This window comes from Phyllostomus hastatus, unplaced genomic scaffold (assembly GCF_019186645.2).
Source record: "Phyllostomus hastatus isolate PE091 unplaced genomic scaffold, TTU_PhHast_1.1 phas_scaffold_93, whole genome shotgun sequence".
Taxonomy (NCBI): domain Eukaryota; kingdom Metazoa; phylum Chordata; class Mammalia; order Chiroptera; family Phyllostomidae; genus Phyllostomus; species Phyllostomus hastatus.
In genome coordinates, this window is record NW_025334042.1 from 45,797,345 (window position 1) to 45,818,734 (window position 21,390).

Below are 21,390 nucleotides of genomic sequence, written 5' to 3' on the forward strand. Positions count from 1 at the left end.
CGCAAGTCTGAGAAAGCTAACAGCTGAACTCATTAAGGTGAACTCTTAGCTACATATTACATGGTATTTCTTTGTAACAGTTTCTTGATTTATGCCAGCTGAAGACAACAGCCCTTTGTTAGGTAAAAAGTGTTTCAAGAATGGATTTTTTTTCCTTCATATACCATGATGTACCAGAGCTTTGCACATATTAGGTATTCAAGTTTTATATTTAAAGCACTGTAAAAAGATGTGAATTTTTGTAATATTTATACAATCTTAAGTTATAAATTTGTAACTACTATAAAGTTTTTTTTAAAGCACAACTAATCATACTAATAGAAATAAATCATGTTTATAACTGAGGTTGAATTTGAAATGTGGATTATGTAACATTTTCTGGTATTAGTATATTAATATTGCATTGGTGATATTATAATGTGCTCAAGTACATTTCTAATCCAGTTTTTTTAAAAATACATAATTCACATGCCATAAAGTTCATATTAAAGTGTCCAGTTCTTTGGTTTTAGTATATTTGCAAGGTTATACAACCATCACCACTGTCTAATTCCAGAACGTTTTCATCACCTCCAAAAGAAACTCAGTGCCCCTTAGCAGTCACTTCCCATTTCCCCTTGTCCCCAATCTCTGGTAACCACTAATCTACTTTCTGTCTCTATGGATTTACCTATTCTGAACATTTCATATAAATGGAATCATACCATATGTAGTCTTTTGTATCTGGCTACTTTCACTTTGCATAATGTTTTCAAGGTTCATCCATGTTATAGCATGCATCAATACTTTATTCACTTTTATGGCTGAATAATATTCCATTGTGTGGATATATGAAGTACTTTTGAATGAGTGTGTGTTTGATCATTGAAACTTTTATCTTGAGAAATTACTGTTTAAATCTGTTTTTGAAGTTATAGAAATAGGCTTAAAAAATGTTCCTGTTTTTCTGCTGGAGAAGCACTCTGTAGTTCACCAGCATCTCATTTCTGTGTATTGACTTATGAATAGCCCTGTCCCCATTAAACCTTTTTACCAAATTCATACCTAGGACAGAAGGTATATTAGAAATTACCTGGCCTAACTTACTCATTTTATAAATTAGAAAGATGACTGGCTAATGACTAACCTAAGGCCAGATTGCTGGTCTGGACAGTAATTTTATGTGCAGTGCTTTCTCAATGTACCTAATTTTATGTGGGTCTTACTATGGTTTTGAAAATGATACTACTTTTTTCCTTTTTGTTTTTCTCTTCACCCGAGGATACTGTATTTTCATTGCTTTGGGGAGGGAGGAGAGAAACATCAATTGGTTGATGTTTCTTGTACTTCTTGTACCTTCTTGTACTTGCCCCTACTGGGGTTGGAATCCGCAACCTGAGTATGTGACCTGACCAGGAATCGAACAGTGACATTTTAGTTACAGGACAATGCTCCAACCAAGCCACACTTGCAAGGGCAATACCAGTCACTTTTGATAGAGGAAAATAAATGTTAGTATAATTTTGGAGTTTGCAAATAGGTGTCTTGTCATAGCATTGTTAAATAAAAACACATCTGGATTTAGGTAAGGAGAGACTTTTATTCAAAAGGATTATTGCAGTAGGGAAAATGCTCTGAACGCCAGATCTAGGCATCTCAAAATCAAACACAAAAAGACTCCTTTTATAGAGAAGGGTAAGCAGGGCTAGTAGGAATTTTGTAGAAGAGTGCGCCAAGTTGGTAGGGGTGAGCAGATTGCATGTCAGGATACTTAACTGGAATCTTTTATTTCCTGTGGCCAGCTTATGTTTGAAATGAACTGTTAAGGGAATACATTCTATATGTACTAGCTTAAACTTACAGCAAGCCGAAGTTTAGGGGAGAAAAGCCTGACTAAAGTTTGGTCAAGCCAAGTCAGTGGGTAAGTAATGGGCAATTGTGAGCACTAGGTCAGTCTCCCTGTTGTTTAAAACAAAAACTGTTTAAAAAATGTTGTTATTATTAGGGATATATTGTTGCTATAACAAAAATTGTATAGACTAGGTGGCTTATAAATAATGGAAATTTATTTCTTACATCTGGAAGTCCAAGATCAGGGTGCCAGAATGGCCAGGTTCTAGTGAGGACCCACTTCTGTTTTGAGCTCTCTGTGTCCTCACAAGGTGGAGAGCAAAGGGAGGATGCAAGCTCTTTCTTAACTCTCAAAAGGATACTAATCCTATTCATGAGGACTCCACCCTCTTTATCTAATCCTAATCACCTACCAAAGATCCTACCTCCTAATACTATTACAGGAGGGGTAGGATTTCAATATGTGAATTTGATAGGGAGTGAACAAAAACATTTAGACCACAAGGGGATAAAATAACTTCACAATTGCAAAGTTGGTCTCATTAGATTTGGCCTGATTATTTATGTAGAGGTAGGTCTTTAACGTTTGCTTTGCTGAAAGTTTTTATAAGGAATCTTGGGTTGGACTTTTAAAAGGCTATTGAAACCAGGAAGCGAAGCTAAGAATTCACTGTCAGGTTTCACTTGCACTACCTATCAATTTGGGTGAATTCTTTAGGTTCCCAAAATATCTTAGGGTTCTTGGGCCTGCCCAGAAGTGACCTTGTTTATTTCACCTGTAAGGCTGGGAAGTCTAAGCTGGGTGCCTGTCCAGTTTTCCCATTGGGACTGTAAGTAAGCATTGGCTTTGTAAAGTCAACCATAGCTCCTTAAAGGTGTCTGGTTGTATTTGATTAAATGGGCACCACTTTCAAATATGCCCTTCCAATCAAACTTTGGTTGCATAACCAGTGTTTCCAACTAGGACAGACTCTTACTGAACCTATGCAAATAACTGTACTGCCATGAAAATATAAATACTCAAAAGAATCTTTGAATTATGGAGGAGTCAGGGAGAAAAAGATAAGTTTTATTTCTGATCACAGAAGCTTAAATTGTTAATGTTATAGATAGCGTAAGAAAAAGAGGAGTTCCTTATATCAAAAACAACAACAAAAACACCCCCCAAAAACCAGGACATTAAAGCATCAGCAATATTTTAAACAAAACTCAGAATCATCCTTCATCAGTTTATTCAGTCCTATGTAATTAATTTTGTTCTGCTGGATGTGGGTTATCAGTCTCATGAGTCCATCTGTTTTTCTTACAGCTTTTTTGAAATCCTGAGTCAATCCACTGGTATAGCCTCAAAGATATTTCAGTGAGTCCATCAGAAGCTTGTGCCCGAGTACCTGGTGTAGTCATTTTTCAGCGGTCCTTTTTTTGTTGATCTATAGCTCATATGTAAGTCCTTTCAAGAAATCATCAGAATAAAGCAAAAAAACTGCCTATCGATGACAGAAGACTTAACATGGACATGATTAACTTATTAGTGATAATTTAAAAATTGAAAGATCTGATGGGACATTTTTATACAAAATTACAATTGACAAGAAAGTTTGGTTTTTGTGACATAGAATCTAAGATCAAATCAATCAAAGCAGTTTTAGATAAAATATAGTGATTAACCTTGTTTTAAAGAAGAGTGAGTCTGGAATTAGTCCTAAACATTTCTATAATAAAATTCCTTAGAGTAAGGGATGTGAATCCCCAGTTGAGAACCATTAGCTATCTAAAATATACTGTATTCAAATTAAGTCAAATTGTGACCACGTTAACATAAAAATATCATTGAAGTTATGAAAAGCATAACTGAAATTATGACTTGCGATACTATACTGTGGTCTAATATTAGGCAGAGCAGCGCTGGGACTCGTGATAATTAGAAACATGGACAGTGAGAGTATTGATAAATTTCTAGGAACTACATACAGTTTCTGAAATAATCATATTAATATTTTACCCATACAGATTTAACCTAGGGGAGGATAACATCTCTTCTGATTTGACAGTGCTTCCCATGTAAATCTTAAGATTGATCAAATAAACCTAACTAGTTTTAACACTCTCTTTTTACCAAGTGAAAGAATAAATCTTTGTGAACCTCAAGGGACCCCTGGGATATTTCAGAGACAATTGTAGGTGCAAAAGACATTATTTTGGATTTGATTTTGAAAAGACAGAATGTCACAAGTCAAGAGGTTTGAAAACTTGATTAAATATTATTATAGGTTGATGAGAAAAAAGTACATGGCTACTTATGTAACCAAACTGTCAGAAATCTTTTTTTAAAGTTTACATAGGGAGGAACATGATGGTAAAGAACCTTACCTCTTTCAAAGGATATGAGAAGACTTTGTTTATTTAAGTACAGTTACGCTCTGCTTAACGATGGGGATATGTTTTGAGAAATGCATCATTAGGAGATTATTCCATTGTGTCAACATCATAGAGTGTACTTACACAAACCTAGATGGTACAGCCTATTGCACACCTAAGCTAAATGGTATAGCCCAGGGACTTTCAACTGGTGTGCTGCAAGAATTTTTAAAAAATGCATTACCTGACTTTGTAGTCAGGGGCACTGACCTCTTTTCCTTTAGATTGTCAAATAAAAAAATGACAGCAGCCAACACAAAATAGCCGTCTGATATGAATGAATCAAAATTACACCTAATTTTTGTCAGATTGGTAAAAGTTATGTTTTTGGTGTGTTGTAGAATTTTAGTAATTAGTTTATGTGTGCCCTGAGATGAAAAAGGTTGAAAATTGCTGGTATAGCCTATTGCTCCTAGTCTGTAAGTCTGTATAGCATGTTGTTCAAAATAACGTGAGATTAAATCAATCACAAGAGGAAATTATACAATCAAGACATGGTAAACCATGTATGAGGCTGCTGCTTGTATAACTCAGCATCCTGTTTTACAGCCAGCTTTTTTAAAAATAAGTAGACAGGTCCGGTCTAAAATAATAAAAAGTATAGTATAGTAAAAACATAAGCCATTAACAGTCATTTATTATCATTATGTAGTATTACGTGCTGTACATGATTATATGTGCTATACTTTTATATGACTAGCAGGGCTGCAGATACGTTTATACCAGCACACCACAAACATGTAATGCATTGTAGCATGATGTTATGATGGCTATGATGTCACTAAGTGATAGAAATTACTCAGCTCTGTTATATATATGTGTGTGTGTGTGTGTATAAATCCTCACCTGAGAACGTACTGATTTTAAAGAGAGGGGGAGGGAGAATAGAGAGGGAGAGAAACATCTGTGTGAGAGAGAAACATGGGTTGGTTGCCTCTACTAAGCACCTCGATGAGGGACTGAACCCACAACCTAGGCATGTGCTGTGCCTGGGAATTGAACTTGCAACCTTTTGTTGTATGGGACTGCGTTCCAACCGGCTGAACCATACCAGTCAGGATTTAATTTAGCTCCATTATAATCATATGGGACATCTGTCATAGACAGTTTGTTGACTGTTGTTGACTATTATTAAGACATGATAAAGTCAACATCAAGCACAGGAAATTCTGATAACGTATTTTGTCTTACAAGGAGATTACTCAATTTTACATCAGTGTAATGTTTGATACTCAAGTGCTTTTTGAAAATCTTACAAATAAGCCTATCGAATTTTAGCTGGCTGTTACCACAACAAACAAAATTTCTTTTTCATGAACTCTTTATAGTTTTCTATATTCATTAAGTTTTGTCCTACATTTTCCTCTTCTCACTCTGGAGGAATTAGTCATTTTACTTTAGGACTGGTGTGTGTGTGTGTGTGTGTGTGTTTTAATTAAAAACACATCCTACATACTTTGCATACAGGTTGTTCTTTTCTGTAATTATTTCTTTTAGTAGAGTCTCTACATAAAATTAGAACTTACAATTACAGTATTGACTATTTTGCAGAGAAAACTATGAGGTAGATAGTTGTGAACTGTCACACGCCAGTAGACTGACCAAGCATGTGAATATACACATCTTACAACTTTTTATAGCCATACACTTTCTGATAGTACATCTTCTCAATGTTGGAGAAATGAGTATGTTCATTAATAGACTCAACTATATATAGCTTTGGTACCATAAAAACAAGAGGCAAAAAACTGTATAAAATTGGAATGCTTATATGTTTCAGTGTTCTATCTTACTTTGAAATAACCTAGGTATTTAATTACTATCTGTGAATTAACTTAGCATAAGTGTGAGTTTTTAAGTTAGTAAAAGATTTTGGGACCTGTTTCTATGTTTGCTTATTACTGTTGAAATAAAGTTTGTCAGAATTATGCTAACTACAAATTATGCTAGTTTATTCTATCAGTAAACCTGTCAGGGGCCTATTAGGAAAAGAAATAGAAGTCCGTGGCTCAGGCAGCCCCTGGTTCTTCCCAGTAATCGTGCTTGGCTGGCAGTTCTCCTTCGGTTCCCAGCACCATTGGCTATGTCACCGGAATCTCCAGTTCTTAATCCAAAACCACATGGCACCTCCTCATGGCCCACTAGCCAGGAGTCCTTTCACCCTTTTCCTTCCTGCAGCACCTCCCTTGCATTCTTCCAAACTGCTAAGAAAGAGCTCTGCATCGCTGCTACATCTTGCTTTCCGGCATTCTAAGCTGCGTGGTTCTTCCTGTCATGGCTGCCGCATCTGGGTTTAAATCCCTACTCTAGTCTTTTTCTGCAGCCCCATTTCTGACTCCTCTCACAGTCGGCTACACCTGTCAGCATTCCCACCTGCTAGCATTCCTGTATTTTCCAGCTTTTCTGGGCTGCCATAGTAAGTCCAGGCAGGCACATAGTAAGTCCCTGTGGTGTGGAGCCAATCATCTCTAAGCTCTTACGCAGGCCTTACCAGCCAGGGAGAGTTGCCTCCCAGTTACATCTTGGGTGAAAGTCGCTCCCATCTCCCTGGCTCAAAGCATGGCCACAGCTATTTAACATACCTGTGAGACCAGTTAAAGGTTATAGATATGTTAAGTAACTGTTCTAGAGGTTTTCTGCAAAACTGTTGCTATGCAAAACAGTTCTCAATGGCTGTGCTCCATGTGTCCCATCTCCCAGTTCAGACTTGTGGGGGTAAGGACATGCTATATTTTTAATATTTCCTGGACACCCTGAGTTCTGGACCTCATTACAAATCCTTCTTTTTGGGCCCCCTGGCTGCACCCTCTTACACTAGGAATGCTGCCTAGAGATAGGAAAACTTTTTATATACATAACATATGAAAACATACATATAGACAAAGGTAGAGAGCTTACAGCTTCAGTTTGAAATTTACAGCTCACTTTCTTTACCTTTATTTTTTTCCTTATCTTAATTGTGTTTCCTGCTCAGTCAATTAGTGCTGAAGTGTACTCAATGATGTTTGTGGAAGAGACCTTTAAGATTATCTTTGCTTTGATGGATAGTCTTATGGAGGTTGTGGACTAAATTTTCAGTGAGCGAACAAAGAGAGACCAAGGACTGTCTGGGTGTGTCTAAAGCTCATTTGAGTAGATAAAAGATATAGCCTGTTTCCAATTTTTTTTTCTTTTTCTTAAATTCAGGCCCCTGAGCTCTTAATGAGTCCCTAGTGGGGAAAAGGAAGAAAAGGGAGTCTTAAAGCTCAAATCACTACAGGCAGATGAGTTAGGTAGGAAGGGAAAGGTGTGATGGGTGGATATAGGATGGTGGAGGCTGGGTATTAAAAGAGGATAGATTAAGGATTCACAGGAGCTGACAGGAAGGTCGTGGGTGGTAAAATGGAGGAAGGAAGAGCAGAGAGTGATGGGAAAGGAGAGGTTTTCCCTAAAACAGTTTTGGAAGTTTCCGAGTTTCCCAAGGAGGACACTGAAGTTCTAAATTGTCTTTAGAAAAATTTTGCCAGTTTTGAAGATACTGAACTTGAAGTAGTTCTGTAAAGGTGAAGTGCGCAGTCAGTGGAAGAAGAAGAGGGAGGGCACCCACTAGAGTGAGCGTTATCTGTGGGATTAGATAATTAAGTCAGAGACAAGAATTTAAAGGACCTGGGCAAGAGGACTATTCCCATGTGAGGAGTCAAGGGAAAATAGAAGAGGCCTCACAGAAGAGCTGGGAATATTCTCACTTTAGTCAGGGTGTGATTCTCTACTCAGCCAAAAAAAGTTACTTTGCTTGAAAATATCAAAGTAACTCCTTACCATGTTGCTGTAGACAAGATGGAGCACTGTTTTATGAGTTGAACTTAAGGAACGGTCCCTCCTGAGCAGGAGAGGAGTTTAATTGACTCACAAAGTGACATTATTGAGGTGGGAGTGGTGCGGATCCATAGGTGAAGCCCAGTCCGCATCCAAGTCAGTCACCATAGAGATTTTAAAAATAAATCCTTACTTAGGGAGAGGTTTTATTCGAAAAGACTACTGCTTTAGGGAGAATGCTGTGGCCACGAGATATGCAGGTATTTGAAAATCAAACACAAAGAAGGCTTTTCTCTTATAGTAGAAGTGAATAGTGCCCGCAGGATCTTTGTGGGAGAGTGGGACAGGCAGGTGAGGGTTAGCAGGTGACAGGACAAGGGCCGTTTAACAGATAGCTTTTTCAGTGGTCAGGTGATACTCAGAACGAATCCTTAAGACAGGATTAAGAATTCTTCATTGGCTTGTTTGAGCTTAGAGCTAGCCAAATTTTAGGAGTCTGTGGGGAAGAGAGAAGCCTGACTAACTTTGGCCAAACCAATTTAGTGGGTAAGTAATGGGTATTTGTGAGTACTCGGCCAGTACTTAATGTATAATCCTTTTGGGTTTTTGACAAATAATAATTTTAGATCAGGTTCTGGGAAATTTCTTTTTAATTTTAGTTAATGCTTACCGTATTATTCTTCAGTGAACTGCTCGAGGGATTGGGGATAAAATTAGTTATAAGATGTGGCTTCTGTTTCCAAGGGCGTAGATCCTAGTTGAAATAGGAAATACACTTTTAAAAATGGTTATATCAGAAACGTGGTAAAGAACCTACGGGCTCAAAGGAGGAAAGCCAAGGCAATTGGAAAGATTCATGGAATAGATAAGATTTGAATCTGGCCATAAAGGATTGCTTGCTAGAATAACGAGAGAAAAGTATGGAGTGGGCAGGAAAATGAATACACTGGAGCAATGGAATACGATGTGTTCAAAACCAGTTTGTATGATGGAGAGACTGTAATAGGTAAGGTAGAGTCATAGGTACAGTCGCCTAAGGTATCGAGGCTTTTTATTTTAGGCAAATTTCATCAGAAAGCTTTTTGAGTTGGATAGAGTTGAAGTATTGGAAGTAGAAAAGGGAAGGAAGTGTGTTGAGATTACTTACATTAGGGTAGATTAGGTATAAGGTCATGAAGATCTAGAGTAGGATAGTGGTACTAAAAATGGAAAAAAAGAGGCAGATTTAAGGACATGTTAAAGAAGAATCAACATGGCAGTAATTAGCAGACTGGGGGTGGGTGGGAAGGGAGGTGTCAAAGACTGCTCTAAGGTAGACTAATGAAATTAGGAAAATTGTGGTATCATTGACCCTTGAGGGATTTTTTTGGGGGGGTATTGGGTGAAGGTAGTGAATTTTAAATTAATGGCAGGAAGTGATGGCCAACAAGAAGTTACAGGTACAGAACTGAAGGTTAGACTGGAGATGATGATTTGTAAATTACATGAATAGAGTTGCTTGTTGACCTGGTGAACTTGAATAATTTTCTATATTCTCTTATTTGAGTAACAACAGAGAATCTTGGGGATACCTATATTTGGGAGTTGGAAGATTCGAAACTAAAAGGCAGGCAAAGTATCACCAGTAAAACAAGAATAATAGTATACTGTACATAGGTAAGGATACAACATACCCATATTGAATGCTGCAGAAAGGTCAGAAATTAGATTTGGCCACTGGATTTGGTTAAGAAGACTTGGAGAAAGCAGAGACAGTTGAGTGATGGATAGGAAGTTAGGCTAAGGGTTAATAGGTAATGGATGGTGGTATGAAATGTATACCAATATGTAAGTTTTGTGGTTAGGAGAAATAAAATTATGCTACTAGTTATAGCAAGGTTAGGGTCATCAAAACAAAGGTTTTTTTTGTTTGTTTGTTTTTAAGATTTTATTTATTTATTTTTTAGGCAGAGGGAAAGGGAGGGTGTGAGAGAGAGAGAAACATCAATGTGTGCTTTCCTTTCACGCAGCCTCCTCTGGGGACCTGGTCCACAATCCAGGCATGTGCCCTGACTGGGAATCAACTGCCGACCCTTCGGTTTGCAGTTTGCAGGCCGGTGCTCAATTCACTGAGCCACACCAGCCAACGCAAAACAAAGTTTTTTTGATAGCAGGCACCTGGCAGGGGCCGTTAAAGATACAAGACATAGAAAACAGTTGATAAGAGCAGAGTTGCAGAGTAGAGGTAGGGAGGCTGAACCAAAAGTATTGCTTAATCTTAGAAAGGAGGAAAGACAGCTTGTCATTTGACACTTGAGGACAAGTTAAAGGAGGATTGGGTGGGATACAGAAAGATTTTTGAGGAGTTTATTTAATAAAGATGTTCAGGATGGAAGACATTTACCTTGTTTCCTGCTTTACTGATTATGTCGAGGTGATCTGAGAATGAATGATTCAAAGCATGAAAGTTGTCTTTAGGAATGCAGAAAAAAATTTAGAAAGGCTACTAGTGAAAGTTTGTTAGGAAGTTAATAAAGGAAAATAAAGATTCTTACATACCCAGGTAGGTTCCACTAAATAGACAATGGTGGCTGTTTGGGTTATTTGGTTGTTAAGAAGTCAGAACTAACTTCTTTGGATTGGAAGATACTGAGTGCATATGTGCTATAACTAGGGGCAAGTGTCTGTGGGTCCAGTGTATTTCTTTAGTAGATTAAAACCATGTTGCTGGAGGGAAGAGATGTGTGGAGGTGAAAGTGGGTATAAGGAGGATAAATGGCAATGGAAAAATACAATAAAAATTAAACTTACAAAAACAGTACTGCAGATTGAATTACACCTTTTAGCTATCTCAATACTGAATAGACATTAGTGACAGTATTGTAGAAATATTCAAGTAGCAGAATAGTAGTTAGGATTGATTTTTTTTTTTTAGATTTTATTTATTTTATTTTAGTGAGTGGAGAAGGGGGAGGAAAAGAGGGAGAGAAAACACTTGTGCCCTCACCGGGGATCAAACTGGTGACCTTTTGCTTTGCTGGGTGGTACTCAACCAACTGAGCCATACCGGTCAGGGTTGTGATTGCCTTTTAATATGTGTAGGTTTACATACAGTCTTTTAGTAATCCTTAATTATAACCAGTACTACTAACTTAAACAGGAACACTTTTTTCTCTTGTACAGTGAGTAAGGCCGTAAATGACCAGAAAGTTTCTTTGCATTTTGTAGGCAAGGTGTTTAGTAGAAATGTTCATATTTGATTTAAAAGTCATAAAAGACATTTAACTGCTACATAATGCCATATACAAATTTGGCACGCAGTTTTCCAAGAATTGTGCCATAAAGAAAGGTGTCCAATAAATACTAGATTATTACTTCTCTTGGATTTTAAGTTGTAAGTGTACTGGGGTTATTTCTTAGCCCTGTGCAGCATTTAGCATTCTACCCTTAAGTGATAGGGACCTTTTTTCTGATTTTTATAATTGGCCCATGTTATGATGCGCATTGTAAGATAATGCAGTGTAGGGACTGATAAATCAGTACTATGTATGAAAGCCTGAAATGAGTTAAAAGTGAAATCTGTGAGGGACATTTATTAATTTGCAAATAGTAGCAGTAAATACGTAGAATAAGCATAAAGGACTCATTGTCACTTTTTAAAAAATGGTCTACTCATTAGTATTTGACTAAGAAAATTGGATTTAAGCTTAGAAGGGAAGTTCATATTTGTTGTACTTACAGATGAAAATAATGGGACTTCATAACTCCGTTTGGCAGACAGAGTCCAGATTCCAGAGTCCAGAGTCTAGATGGCTTAAACAGTACTTTTTCTTGAGCACTTTGTTTTTGAAATTAATTTCTTTTTAAAAATTTAATCTTTATTTTATTTTTTCCATTACTATTTAGTCCCCTTATACCTCCCTCCCCTCCCCCACCTTGTTGTCCATGTGTCCTTTTTCCTTTGAAATGTTTTAAAAAAAGAGGGAGTGGTTGCTTTTAAATGATACTTGGTCTTGGCTTTGGATGACACATTTTAAACGTTTAGTAAGGAATTGTGAGAGAAGATCATGTTAATTATTGCATCATAACTGGTTATATTTTTGCTGCCTCTTTGTGTTCTTCACCTCAGCCCGTGCTATATGACCACTTGTCTGTTTAAATTTTAATGGATTAAGATGAAATGAAATTAAAAATTAAGTATCTTAGTCACACTAGTCACATTTTAAGTGCTCCAGATCTTTATGTGGCCAGTGGCTCCCGCATTGCATAGTGAAGAGAACCTTTCTGTCATCACAGAAAGTTCTGTTGTATAGTGGTGCTCTAGATCTTTAATTTCTATTGATACCAGGAAAGTAAATGTCAGAAACTTGGAACAGATACTTTAAAAAAAACAAAACCATAAAATTTGTACTACTTCAGTCATAATAGTAGCTTCAGCTTTCTCAAAGTTAAATATTATTTAGGATAAGCTTTATATTTAGTTTTGGTATTAGGTCTTACTCAAAGGTCATTCTAATAATAATATAAAAGAGAATAGCCCTGGGTGGTGTAGCTCAGTGGATTGAGTGCAGGCAAAGGGTTGCTGGTTCGATTTCCAGTCAGGGCACATGCCTGGGTTGTGGCGAGGTCCCTGGTAGGAGGCACTTGAGAGACAACCACACACTGATGTTTCTCTCCCTCTCTTTCTCCCTCCCTTCCCCTCTCTCTAAAAATAAATAAACAAAATCTTTAAAAAATAATAATAATATAAAAGAGAATAAAATAGTTCTATTAAGAACTATCTCTGCCAGACTATTTAATGGTTTTATTGAGATAAAATTGCTGTACAATAAATTGCATGTGTAAAGTATAAAACGTAGTAAGTTTTGACATATGTATACATCTCTGGAACCATCATCATAGTCAATATAATTGTAGCCATCATCTGCAAAAGTTTCCTTATGCCCCTTTATAATCCCTGCCTTCCATTCTTTTTCACCTTCCCTCCTATTTCCAGACAACCACTGATCTGCTTTTCGTCACAATAACTTGAATTTTCTAAAATTTTATATAGATGGAGTCATGCAATATATATTCATATATTGTCTGACTTCTTTCATTGTACATAATTATTTTGTGATTCACCCATATTGTACAAATAGTTTATTACTTTTTATTATATGAATATATCATAATTCATTCATCCATTAGTTTGTTGATGATGTTTAGGTTGATTCCAATTTGGGTTATTACAGATGAGCTGCTATGAACATTTATGTACAGGTCTTGGTATTGACATATGGTTTTATTTCTTAGGTATGTTGTATGTTTAACCTTTAACAAACTGCCAAACTGCCCTGAATAGTGTGGTTCAGTTGGTTAGGTGTTCTGCAAAGCTCAGGGTCTTTGGTTCCATTCCTGGTCATGGCACATGCCTGGGTTGGGGTTCAGTCCCATGTTGGGGTGAAGATGAGAGGCAACCAATATTTCTCACATTGATGGTTTCCTCCCACTCTTTTTCCCTTCCTTCCCCTCTCTCTAAAAATAAATAAATAACATATTTATAAAAAACTTGACCATGTCTTAGAAAAAAAAAAGAAGAAGAAACTGCCAAACTGGTTTCTAAGGTGGCTGTACCATTTCACATTGCCCTAGTAGAGTATGAGCATTCCTGTAACTCCATATTCTTGCCCATTTTTGGTATGGCCAAACTTTTTAATTTCATCTGACAGACCATTTTAACAAGACAGCCCTGGTAGAATTAATATTTTCTCTTGCAACTTTCTGTATTTAAAATGCTGCAAATATATTATTTCGTTTGTGAAAAGATTTTAAGACCATCTTCTATAGATATATTTACTCTTTTTTGATAGTATTTGTTTCCTGATTCTGATTTATTTGAACTCATTTATGAGAACCAATACATTTCCTTTCATTTACTTACATATTTTTCTTTTTTTATTCTAGCGGCCCCTTTGTTGCTTTATGCAAACAGACGGGACTTACGATTGGTTGATGCTACAAATGGCAAAGAGAATGCTACCATTGTAGTTGGGGGCTTGGAGGATGCAGCTGCGGTGGACTTTGTGTTTGGTCATGGCTTGATATACTGGAGTGATGTCAGCGAAGAAGCCATTAAACGAACAGAGTTTAACAAAACTGAGAGCGTACAGAATGTTGTCGTTTCTGGATTATTGTCTCCTGATGGGCTGGCATGCGATTGGCTTGGAGAAAAATTGTACTGGACAGATTCTGAAACTAATCGGATTGAAGTTTCTAATCTAGATGGATCTTTACGAAAAGTTTTATTTTGGCAAGAGTTGGATCAACCTAGAGCTATTGCCTTAGATCCTTCCAGTGGGTAAGTTTTGTGTAATGTACAAAGGGTATTGCATCTCCTCCTGATTTCTCTTCTCTGGCGTAGTCCCCTCTCATCCCCAAGAAAAAACAAAGAGCAAAAACCAAATTTTATATTCTTTGGGCTTTTTTGTCAAGTAGACTTGAATGTGGGGATTTATATTGTGATTTTAGGGTGTTTCTGTAAATAGTTTTTTGTTTCTAATGCCACTTATGGTATAGCTATATTTACAATTCTTGGTTTTTCTTCTCTGTTTATTTTTTCTAACTATGAGAGGATAATTATAAGGCAGAGAAGAAGTAATGAAGACTCAACAAGGGTAGTATTTGATAGCTCAAGATTATAGAAAATAACTGCATCTTACAACTTTTGTTTTATATATATAGTCATTTTTGATAGTAGTGTCTTTTATATTAAACTGTATTTAATGTCAATATTTAATGAAAAATAAAAATTAAATTGTTAAATAATAATTTCTTTCTAGTTAGATAAACATATATTTGCTATAAAGGTTTATTTTCACATGAGAAGGGAAACTTAAAGCCAAATATCCCCTTAGAAAGTTGGAACTGTGTCCTCACATGCTTCTTTATTACTATGCTTCAATCCTGCCGTATACCATTCCTGGATATTTCTCTGTTGAATACAGTGTCATACAAGACTCTGTCTTAGCTAGGTATAGATGACTGTCTCAACAGGAACCTGAAATGAGTTACTAATAATTGATAAAAATCTAAAGAGAAATAACTTGTAAATACCTTTTAATATTTTGTTTTCTTTGACTTTCAAGTATGTCAAAATGCTTCAAAACGTATTTATAAATGGGAATGTATTAATATTATGTAATAAAACTTGGAGAAAATGAAAGACAGGTTTATAGTTGCTCCTTTGTCTTGATACCAGGCCTTATTTGGTACAAAGGTTAAAGATGATGCCACGTTGTAGGGAAATGAAAATACTTGTTTGACTCTAAGAGAAAACAGGGGCAATAGTGTAGTGAAATTTTAGGATGAGGAGTTTTGAAAAACACAAATATACATGGTTTATATAACAAAAGTTATTATATTTTTTAGAGGAACATTAAGATATCTGCTAAAGTCAAATGGTCACTTAATAATGCATCAGAAAATATTATAGTGGCTCTTGGGGTAGGTAAAAGAATTGAGTGTCCCAAGGAGAAGTTGGACGTTGGATGTGCAGTGATTTGTACTGACTGACAAATTTGGTTGTTGAGAACTTGCAAGATATTTTTGAGAAATGTAATCTGTGTTTTGCCAACAAAGTTTGTAAGTCTCGGGTAGTGTTGAAATGTTTCTGAGGTTGCTGCTTGGTAGAACGCACAGGGTTTTGGTGATCATTGGAGGGTAACATTTTGATGAAAAGATAAATAGTTCTTTTTGACAAATTCAATCTTATGGTAAGGGCGATGATGGAAATTCACCCAAATATCTATTATGAAATGGTTAGTATGTTCAGAGCTCTGCTTTTTGTACTTTTGTCGAGAGAGAGCTGGTATCTCTAAGGATTTACTATCTAAGAACATGAAACTTAGGAGAGAGATAACTTTTCCTTCTTCAAAATATGTTTATTTGTATTACATAGTAGTATATGTAGAGGGGAAGAGTGGTAAAGGAATTAGAGGAGCCACAAGAGCTGTTAATGAAGCTGGGTGGATAAAATAACTCCATTACCACAACTCACGAGCGGCATTTGATAATTTCTGTGTGTGATAATGATTGTGTGACAGTACATATTCAAAGGAGCTGAATTTATAGGCAACTCTTGATTATTCGTGGTTTAGTAATTTAATTAGTAAATGAATCATTATCACTTAGTAGTAAAACTAATGAGCTTTATTTCTAGAAAGCAGGTCTTATAAGTGTTTTAGGAAGTTTGCCATTTGATTAAAAAAGGACATTAGAGTTTCTGGGGCTTTTATCCATGATACTTCCCAGAATTGAAGGCAGGAATTCACCAGAGATTCAACTGGTGAAGGAACTAGAAGAATCAACAATAATGTGCTTTGAAGGTAGAAAGTAGTATTATTTAAGCTTCTAAGGGATATTCAATGAAGAATCACTATATTTTTTGATCTTTATGGTTAGTGTTGAGTGTGTGTGTGTAAATTTATCCCCTCTGAACACTTCTCTTAATTAAAAAATTTTTTGGGGGGGGAGTTGCTATTTTGTGTCATGGGGTTATTTTTAAAATCATGCAACTGGAAAAAAACAATGCAGCCAAATGGTATGTACATTTGAGAATTACCATGATGGAATGTATTTAAAATTCTACTTTAAACTCATGCATTTAAATACATATTCTGTCAGTTTGTCTTTTGTGTTATCTTAGATTTGTGTTAAGGGTTGTGATTTTAATGGAAAAGTAATTTTAGATTGAGTACATCACTTATCAAACGGAAGAAATGATTTCCACATTTATTTTTGGGGAAAAGTGAAGTTTTCTTCCAGAGAAAGTACATGAAAACAGTGCTGAGGAAAAATGTAGGCTTTATTAGAGTTCCTGGATCCTGGGTTATGAGGTTCAGAAGAGCTGACTGAGCTCACTCTCACATCAGCTTAGTAAAAGCAAAGCTATTGAATGACTAGTATTGTTTGAGCCCTGGGAACTAGTGCAGACATCTGTCTGCTTTCGGATGTATGGAGTTCTTTGTGTAATCAGTCCATTTAGCCTAGACTGAAGGATGATTTTTATTTCCCTCCTTAAATTTGGCCTCTATTAGTCTGAGTTTTGTTTTTTTTTTCTTTTTGAGTGACTGGCAGTGTACAGTTTAGAATAAGGAACAGGAAAATGTGTATAGCAGTTGTTCCAGAAATGAACAACTATAGTTACAGAAAGCAGTATCCTTACTTTATTCCTGACTGCTCCTAATAATGGAGTTCCTTAATCTATTCCATAATGACTATACTAATCTTAGTGATGCTGAGGACCTGCTGTTTCCAATACAAATAAAGCAGTCCTAAGGTTTCTAAATTTTTTTAAGGATCTGTTCATATTCCAAATCATTCTGGATATTTTTTAAAGAGTTAAACTTTAGTGATTCAGTCAGAAGTGAATTCCTACTGAACAGCTTTGGATAATATACAGTTGATTCTTGAACAACACAGGGGTTAGGGGCTCCAGCCCCTCTATGCAGTCAAATATGCACACATAATTTTTGACTTCCCCCAAAACCTAACTGCTGATAGCCTACTGTTGACGGGAAGCCTTACTGATACCATAAACAATCAGTTAACAATTTTGTTTGTTATTTAATCTTACAATCAAGTAAGCTACAGAAAAGAAAATGTTATTAAGAAAATCATGAGAGAAAATATATTTACAGTTTATTGAAAAAATTCCTTGTGTAAGTGAACCTGTGCAGTTTAAGCCTGTATTATTCAAGGGTCACCTGTATGTTTTAAAAATACATTTTTATCATTGTTAAGAATAATACTAACAACACTAGAACTTCTTTAAAATCCTTGCAGACCTAACTCAATGGAAAATGAATGGTTTATACTGTCCCTATCAATTTTACACATACAATTGTCATATCTTGAGTATGTTTAAAAGTATTTTCTACACTGGTATATTCCAGATGACAACAATAGTTCCTGCCACATAGTAGGTGTTCAATAAATATTTTTTGAGTGACTGGACTTTATGTTTTCTTTTATAATCCTGTTTGTTTTCATTGTTAGGGGAGAAGGCTTTCTCTAAGCCAGTGTAAATTTTAGCATGGGCGCTTACGAATTCTAAATCTATATGGCTTTGATTACAATAGTTTATTTAAAACATAATTGAGAGTTTTGTTTTTTTTTAACAGAAGTTATTAAAATCATTTTATAAAAATATACTCATTGGAGCTTGTTTTATGTCACACCTTGTTCTGTTTTGAAAGATGTCTTGGTAATTTGGGAACCCTATTTTCTATCCATAAAATCTAGAGCTGGCTGGGAATGTTACACAACTTCTAGCTAAATGCCTTTACTTTGGGGTGAAGAAACCAAAACCTTTGGCCAAGATAAGATAAGAGAAAGCCAGATTCTTAATTGAGATTTTCTAAGTCTGTGTGTGGTGCTTTGTTCTTCGTGAAAAGTATCTTGCTGAAGCTATGTTTTATTGTCGTTTTGTTTTGCAAATGAATTATGCTTAAAAATGCAACATGGCAGCTTTATTTCAAGGAGAATATTATAAATTCTGTGTTTTTAAATTTTATTCACTGTACCAGTTTCTTATTTTGCCATTACTTTCCGCTTCCTTCTGCTTAAAGTATATTCTTTAATATTTCTTTCAGCAAAGTTCTGCTAGTAATAAATCTTTGCTTTTATCTGAAAATGTATTTATTTTGCCCTCATTTTTGAAATGATAATGAATTGATTGTAGAATTATAGGTGAGACTTATTTTGACTAAGTCCTTTGAAGATATTATGACTTTGTTGCTTTAATAAATCTGCTATTTTCTAATTATTGTTGCCTTGTAAGGTATTTTTTCCTGGTTGTTTAAAAGCATCTCTTAACTTTTGATATATTTCAAAATATACTTCTGTGTCTAGAAGTGGTTGTATTTTAATTTACCCTGCTTATAACTGATGTTTCTAGAAGTTTAATCCTTATTGTTACTTGTTAATTCTAGAAAATTATTATACATTATTTCTTACTTTTCCTTCATTTTTTTAAGTCTCCTTTGGAACTCTTGTTTAACGTATGATGAATTGTCTGATTTTCTGCTCCAAAACTCTTATTCTTGCTGTTATAACATCTATCTTTTTATCTCTCTAAATTACTATCTGGTTAATTTTTGTACCTGCCTTCCATATAACTAAATCTTTCTTTAGTTGTGCCGAATTTTATAGTTTATAATGAATCAATTGAATTTTAATATTATTGGTTGTATTTTGCTTTTCTAGAAGTTCTTCAGTCTCCTCATTTAAAAGACTTACGAAACAATGTCAACCTGTGTGAAAGTACAGTCTATCAATAATCGTAGACCTTAAAAAGTTACAAAAATAGTATACAGTTCTTGTATAATCTTCACCACATTTCTCATAATATTCACATTTTATGTAACCATAGAACAGTTATCTAGATCAGGAAATTAATGTTGATACAATACTATTAACTAACCTGTAGACTACATTTGAATTTTTCCAATTTTCCCCACTAGAGTCCTTTTTCTGGTATAGAATCTCATATTCCATTTTGTTATTATTTCCTTAGTTTTGTCTAATCTGAGATATTTTTGCAGTTTTTGTCTTTATAACCTTGACCTTTTGAAAATTACTGGCCATTTTGTGGAATCTCTCCCAATTTGGATTTGTCTCATGTTTTCTTATGATTAGGTTAAGGTTATGCATTTTTGTCAAGAATGGCACACAAGTGATGTTTTGCTCTTCCCAGGGCAAATTAGGTACATGATGTGGATACTGGTGATGTTACCTTTGATCACTTGCTTGTGGTGGTATTTGCCAGGTTTTTTTTTTTAATAGCATTTACTATTTTTTCCCTTGGAATAAACATTCAGATCTATGTGATTATCCTGTTTCTTATCATGCTTTTATCCATTAACATTAGCATTCTTTGATAGTTGTCCCAGACAATATTGGGAGCACCTTTAGACTTGTTCCTGTGTCTTTTTTACAATCCCTCATCGTGTTTTAAGTACTTTTTTACTATCTGGAAGTACAAGATGTTCCAGATTTATCTTGTCCTCTTACTGCCTCACCCTTGGAATCAAATGGTATTTAGAAGCCAAGATCTGAGCAGTTTATAACAACAAGATTTATTGCTCACGGTTCTGGAGGCTGGGAAGCCTAAGATCAAGGTGCCAGCACGGTCCCCTTCTGGTGAGGGCCTTCTTTCTGGTTCATAGCTGGTGCCTTCTTGCTGTGTTCTCACCTCATGAAGGCCTAGGAATCTCTCTGGAACCCTTTTTTTAAAGCACTAATCCCGCTAATTTCACCTCCCAAAGGAAGGCTCCACATCCTATTTGAGGAGACACATTCAGACCAGAGCACTATATAAGTCATATAAAAAGACTAACCAGTAGTTCTAGGTGTTTTGTAAAAAGAGGGTTTTCAGGTTATCTTATTACCAAATTACTTGATATAGAAAATCTAACTTTCATGTTTAAATACTGCCTTTTCTTACTGGGGATATATGTGCATAATAGTTGGGTATTATTCATACTTACAAATTTGTGTATTTATAACTTCTTTAAATTACAGGATTGTATAAATAACAGGATCATGAAGTGATTTATGATCTGGTTTAGATTTGGTTCACTTAGTTTTTATGGCTCAATTCTAAATGTCTTAATTAACCACCTTTGTATGTAATTACATCTAGTAAAGGGTGAACATTTATCCCCTCAGTTTATTGAAATGGAATATTTCTGAATATTTTGATTAGGGTAAACTGGATTCAGATTCAGGATACATATTAGTGTGAATATTTTGGAAAATTTACTATTTTAACCTTACCTATTTATAGAAATTATATAACTTTGGATTATAATAAATTTGCATAAAATGGCTAGTATCTAATCTGATTGGTTAGTTGAGATACAGTGTTTTTACTTTCCTGTCATTAAAAATTTTGATGTCTTGAAAAAAAATTTTTAATTGTATATTACTGATTATGCTATTACAGTTGTCCTGATCTTTCCCCCTTTCTCCCCCTCCAACCAGCACCACCCACTCCCGGACCTCCCCCTACTTCTTCAGCCCCCCTCCCCCCATTCATGTTCATGGGTCATGTATATAAACTCTTTGGCTACTCCATTTCTATACTGTACTTTACATCCCCATGGCTATTCTGTAACTACCAATTTGTACTTAATCCCTTCACCTCCTTACCCATTCTCCTTCACCTCCCTCCCATCTGGCAATCATCAAAACGTTCTCTGTATTCATGATTCTGTCTCTGTTGTTCTTGTTTGCTTAGTTTGTTTTTTAGATTCAATTGTTGATATATATGTACTTTTTGCCATTTTATTGTTCATAGTTTTGATCTGTTTCTTAAATAAGTCC

At 35.5% G+C, this 21,390-nt stretch overlaps 1 protein-coding gene across 1 annotated transcript in view; it reads left to right on the forward strand.

Annotated features, from left to right (window-relative positions):
• The window catches only part of LRP6 (LDL receptor related protein 6), a 139,527-nt gene that overhangs the window by 6,719 nt on the left and 111,418 nt on the right, over positions 1-21,390 (forward strand). Inside the window, exon 2 of the mRNA XM_045829020.1 lies at positions 13,969-14,362. Within this exon, the coding sequence (XP_045684976.1) occupies positions 13,969-14,362 (394 nt within the window). The remainder of the gene's footprint in view (positions 1-13,968; positions 14,363-21,390) is intronic.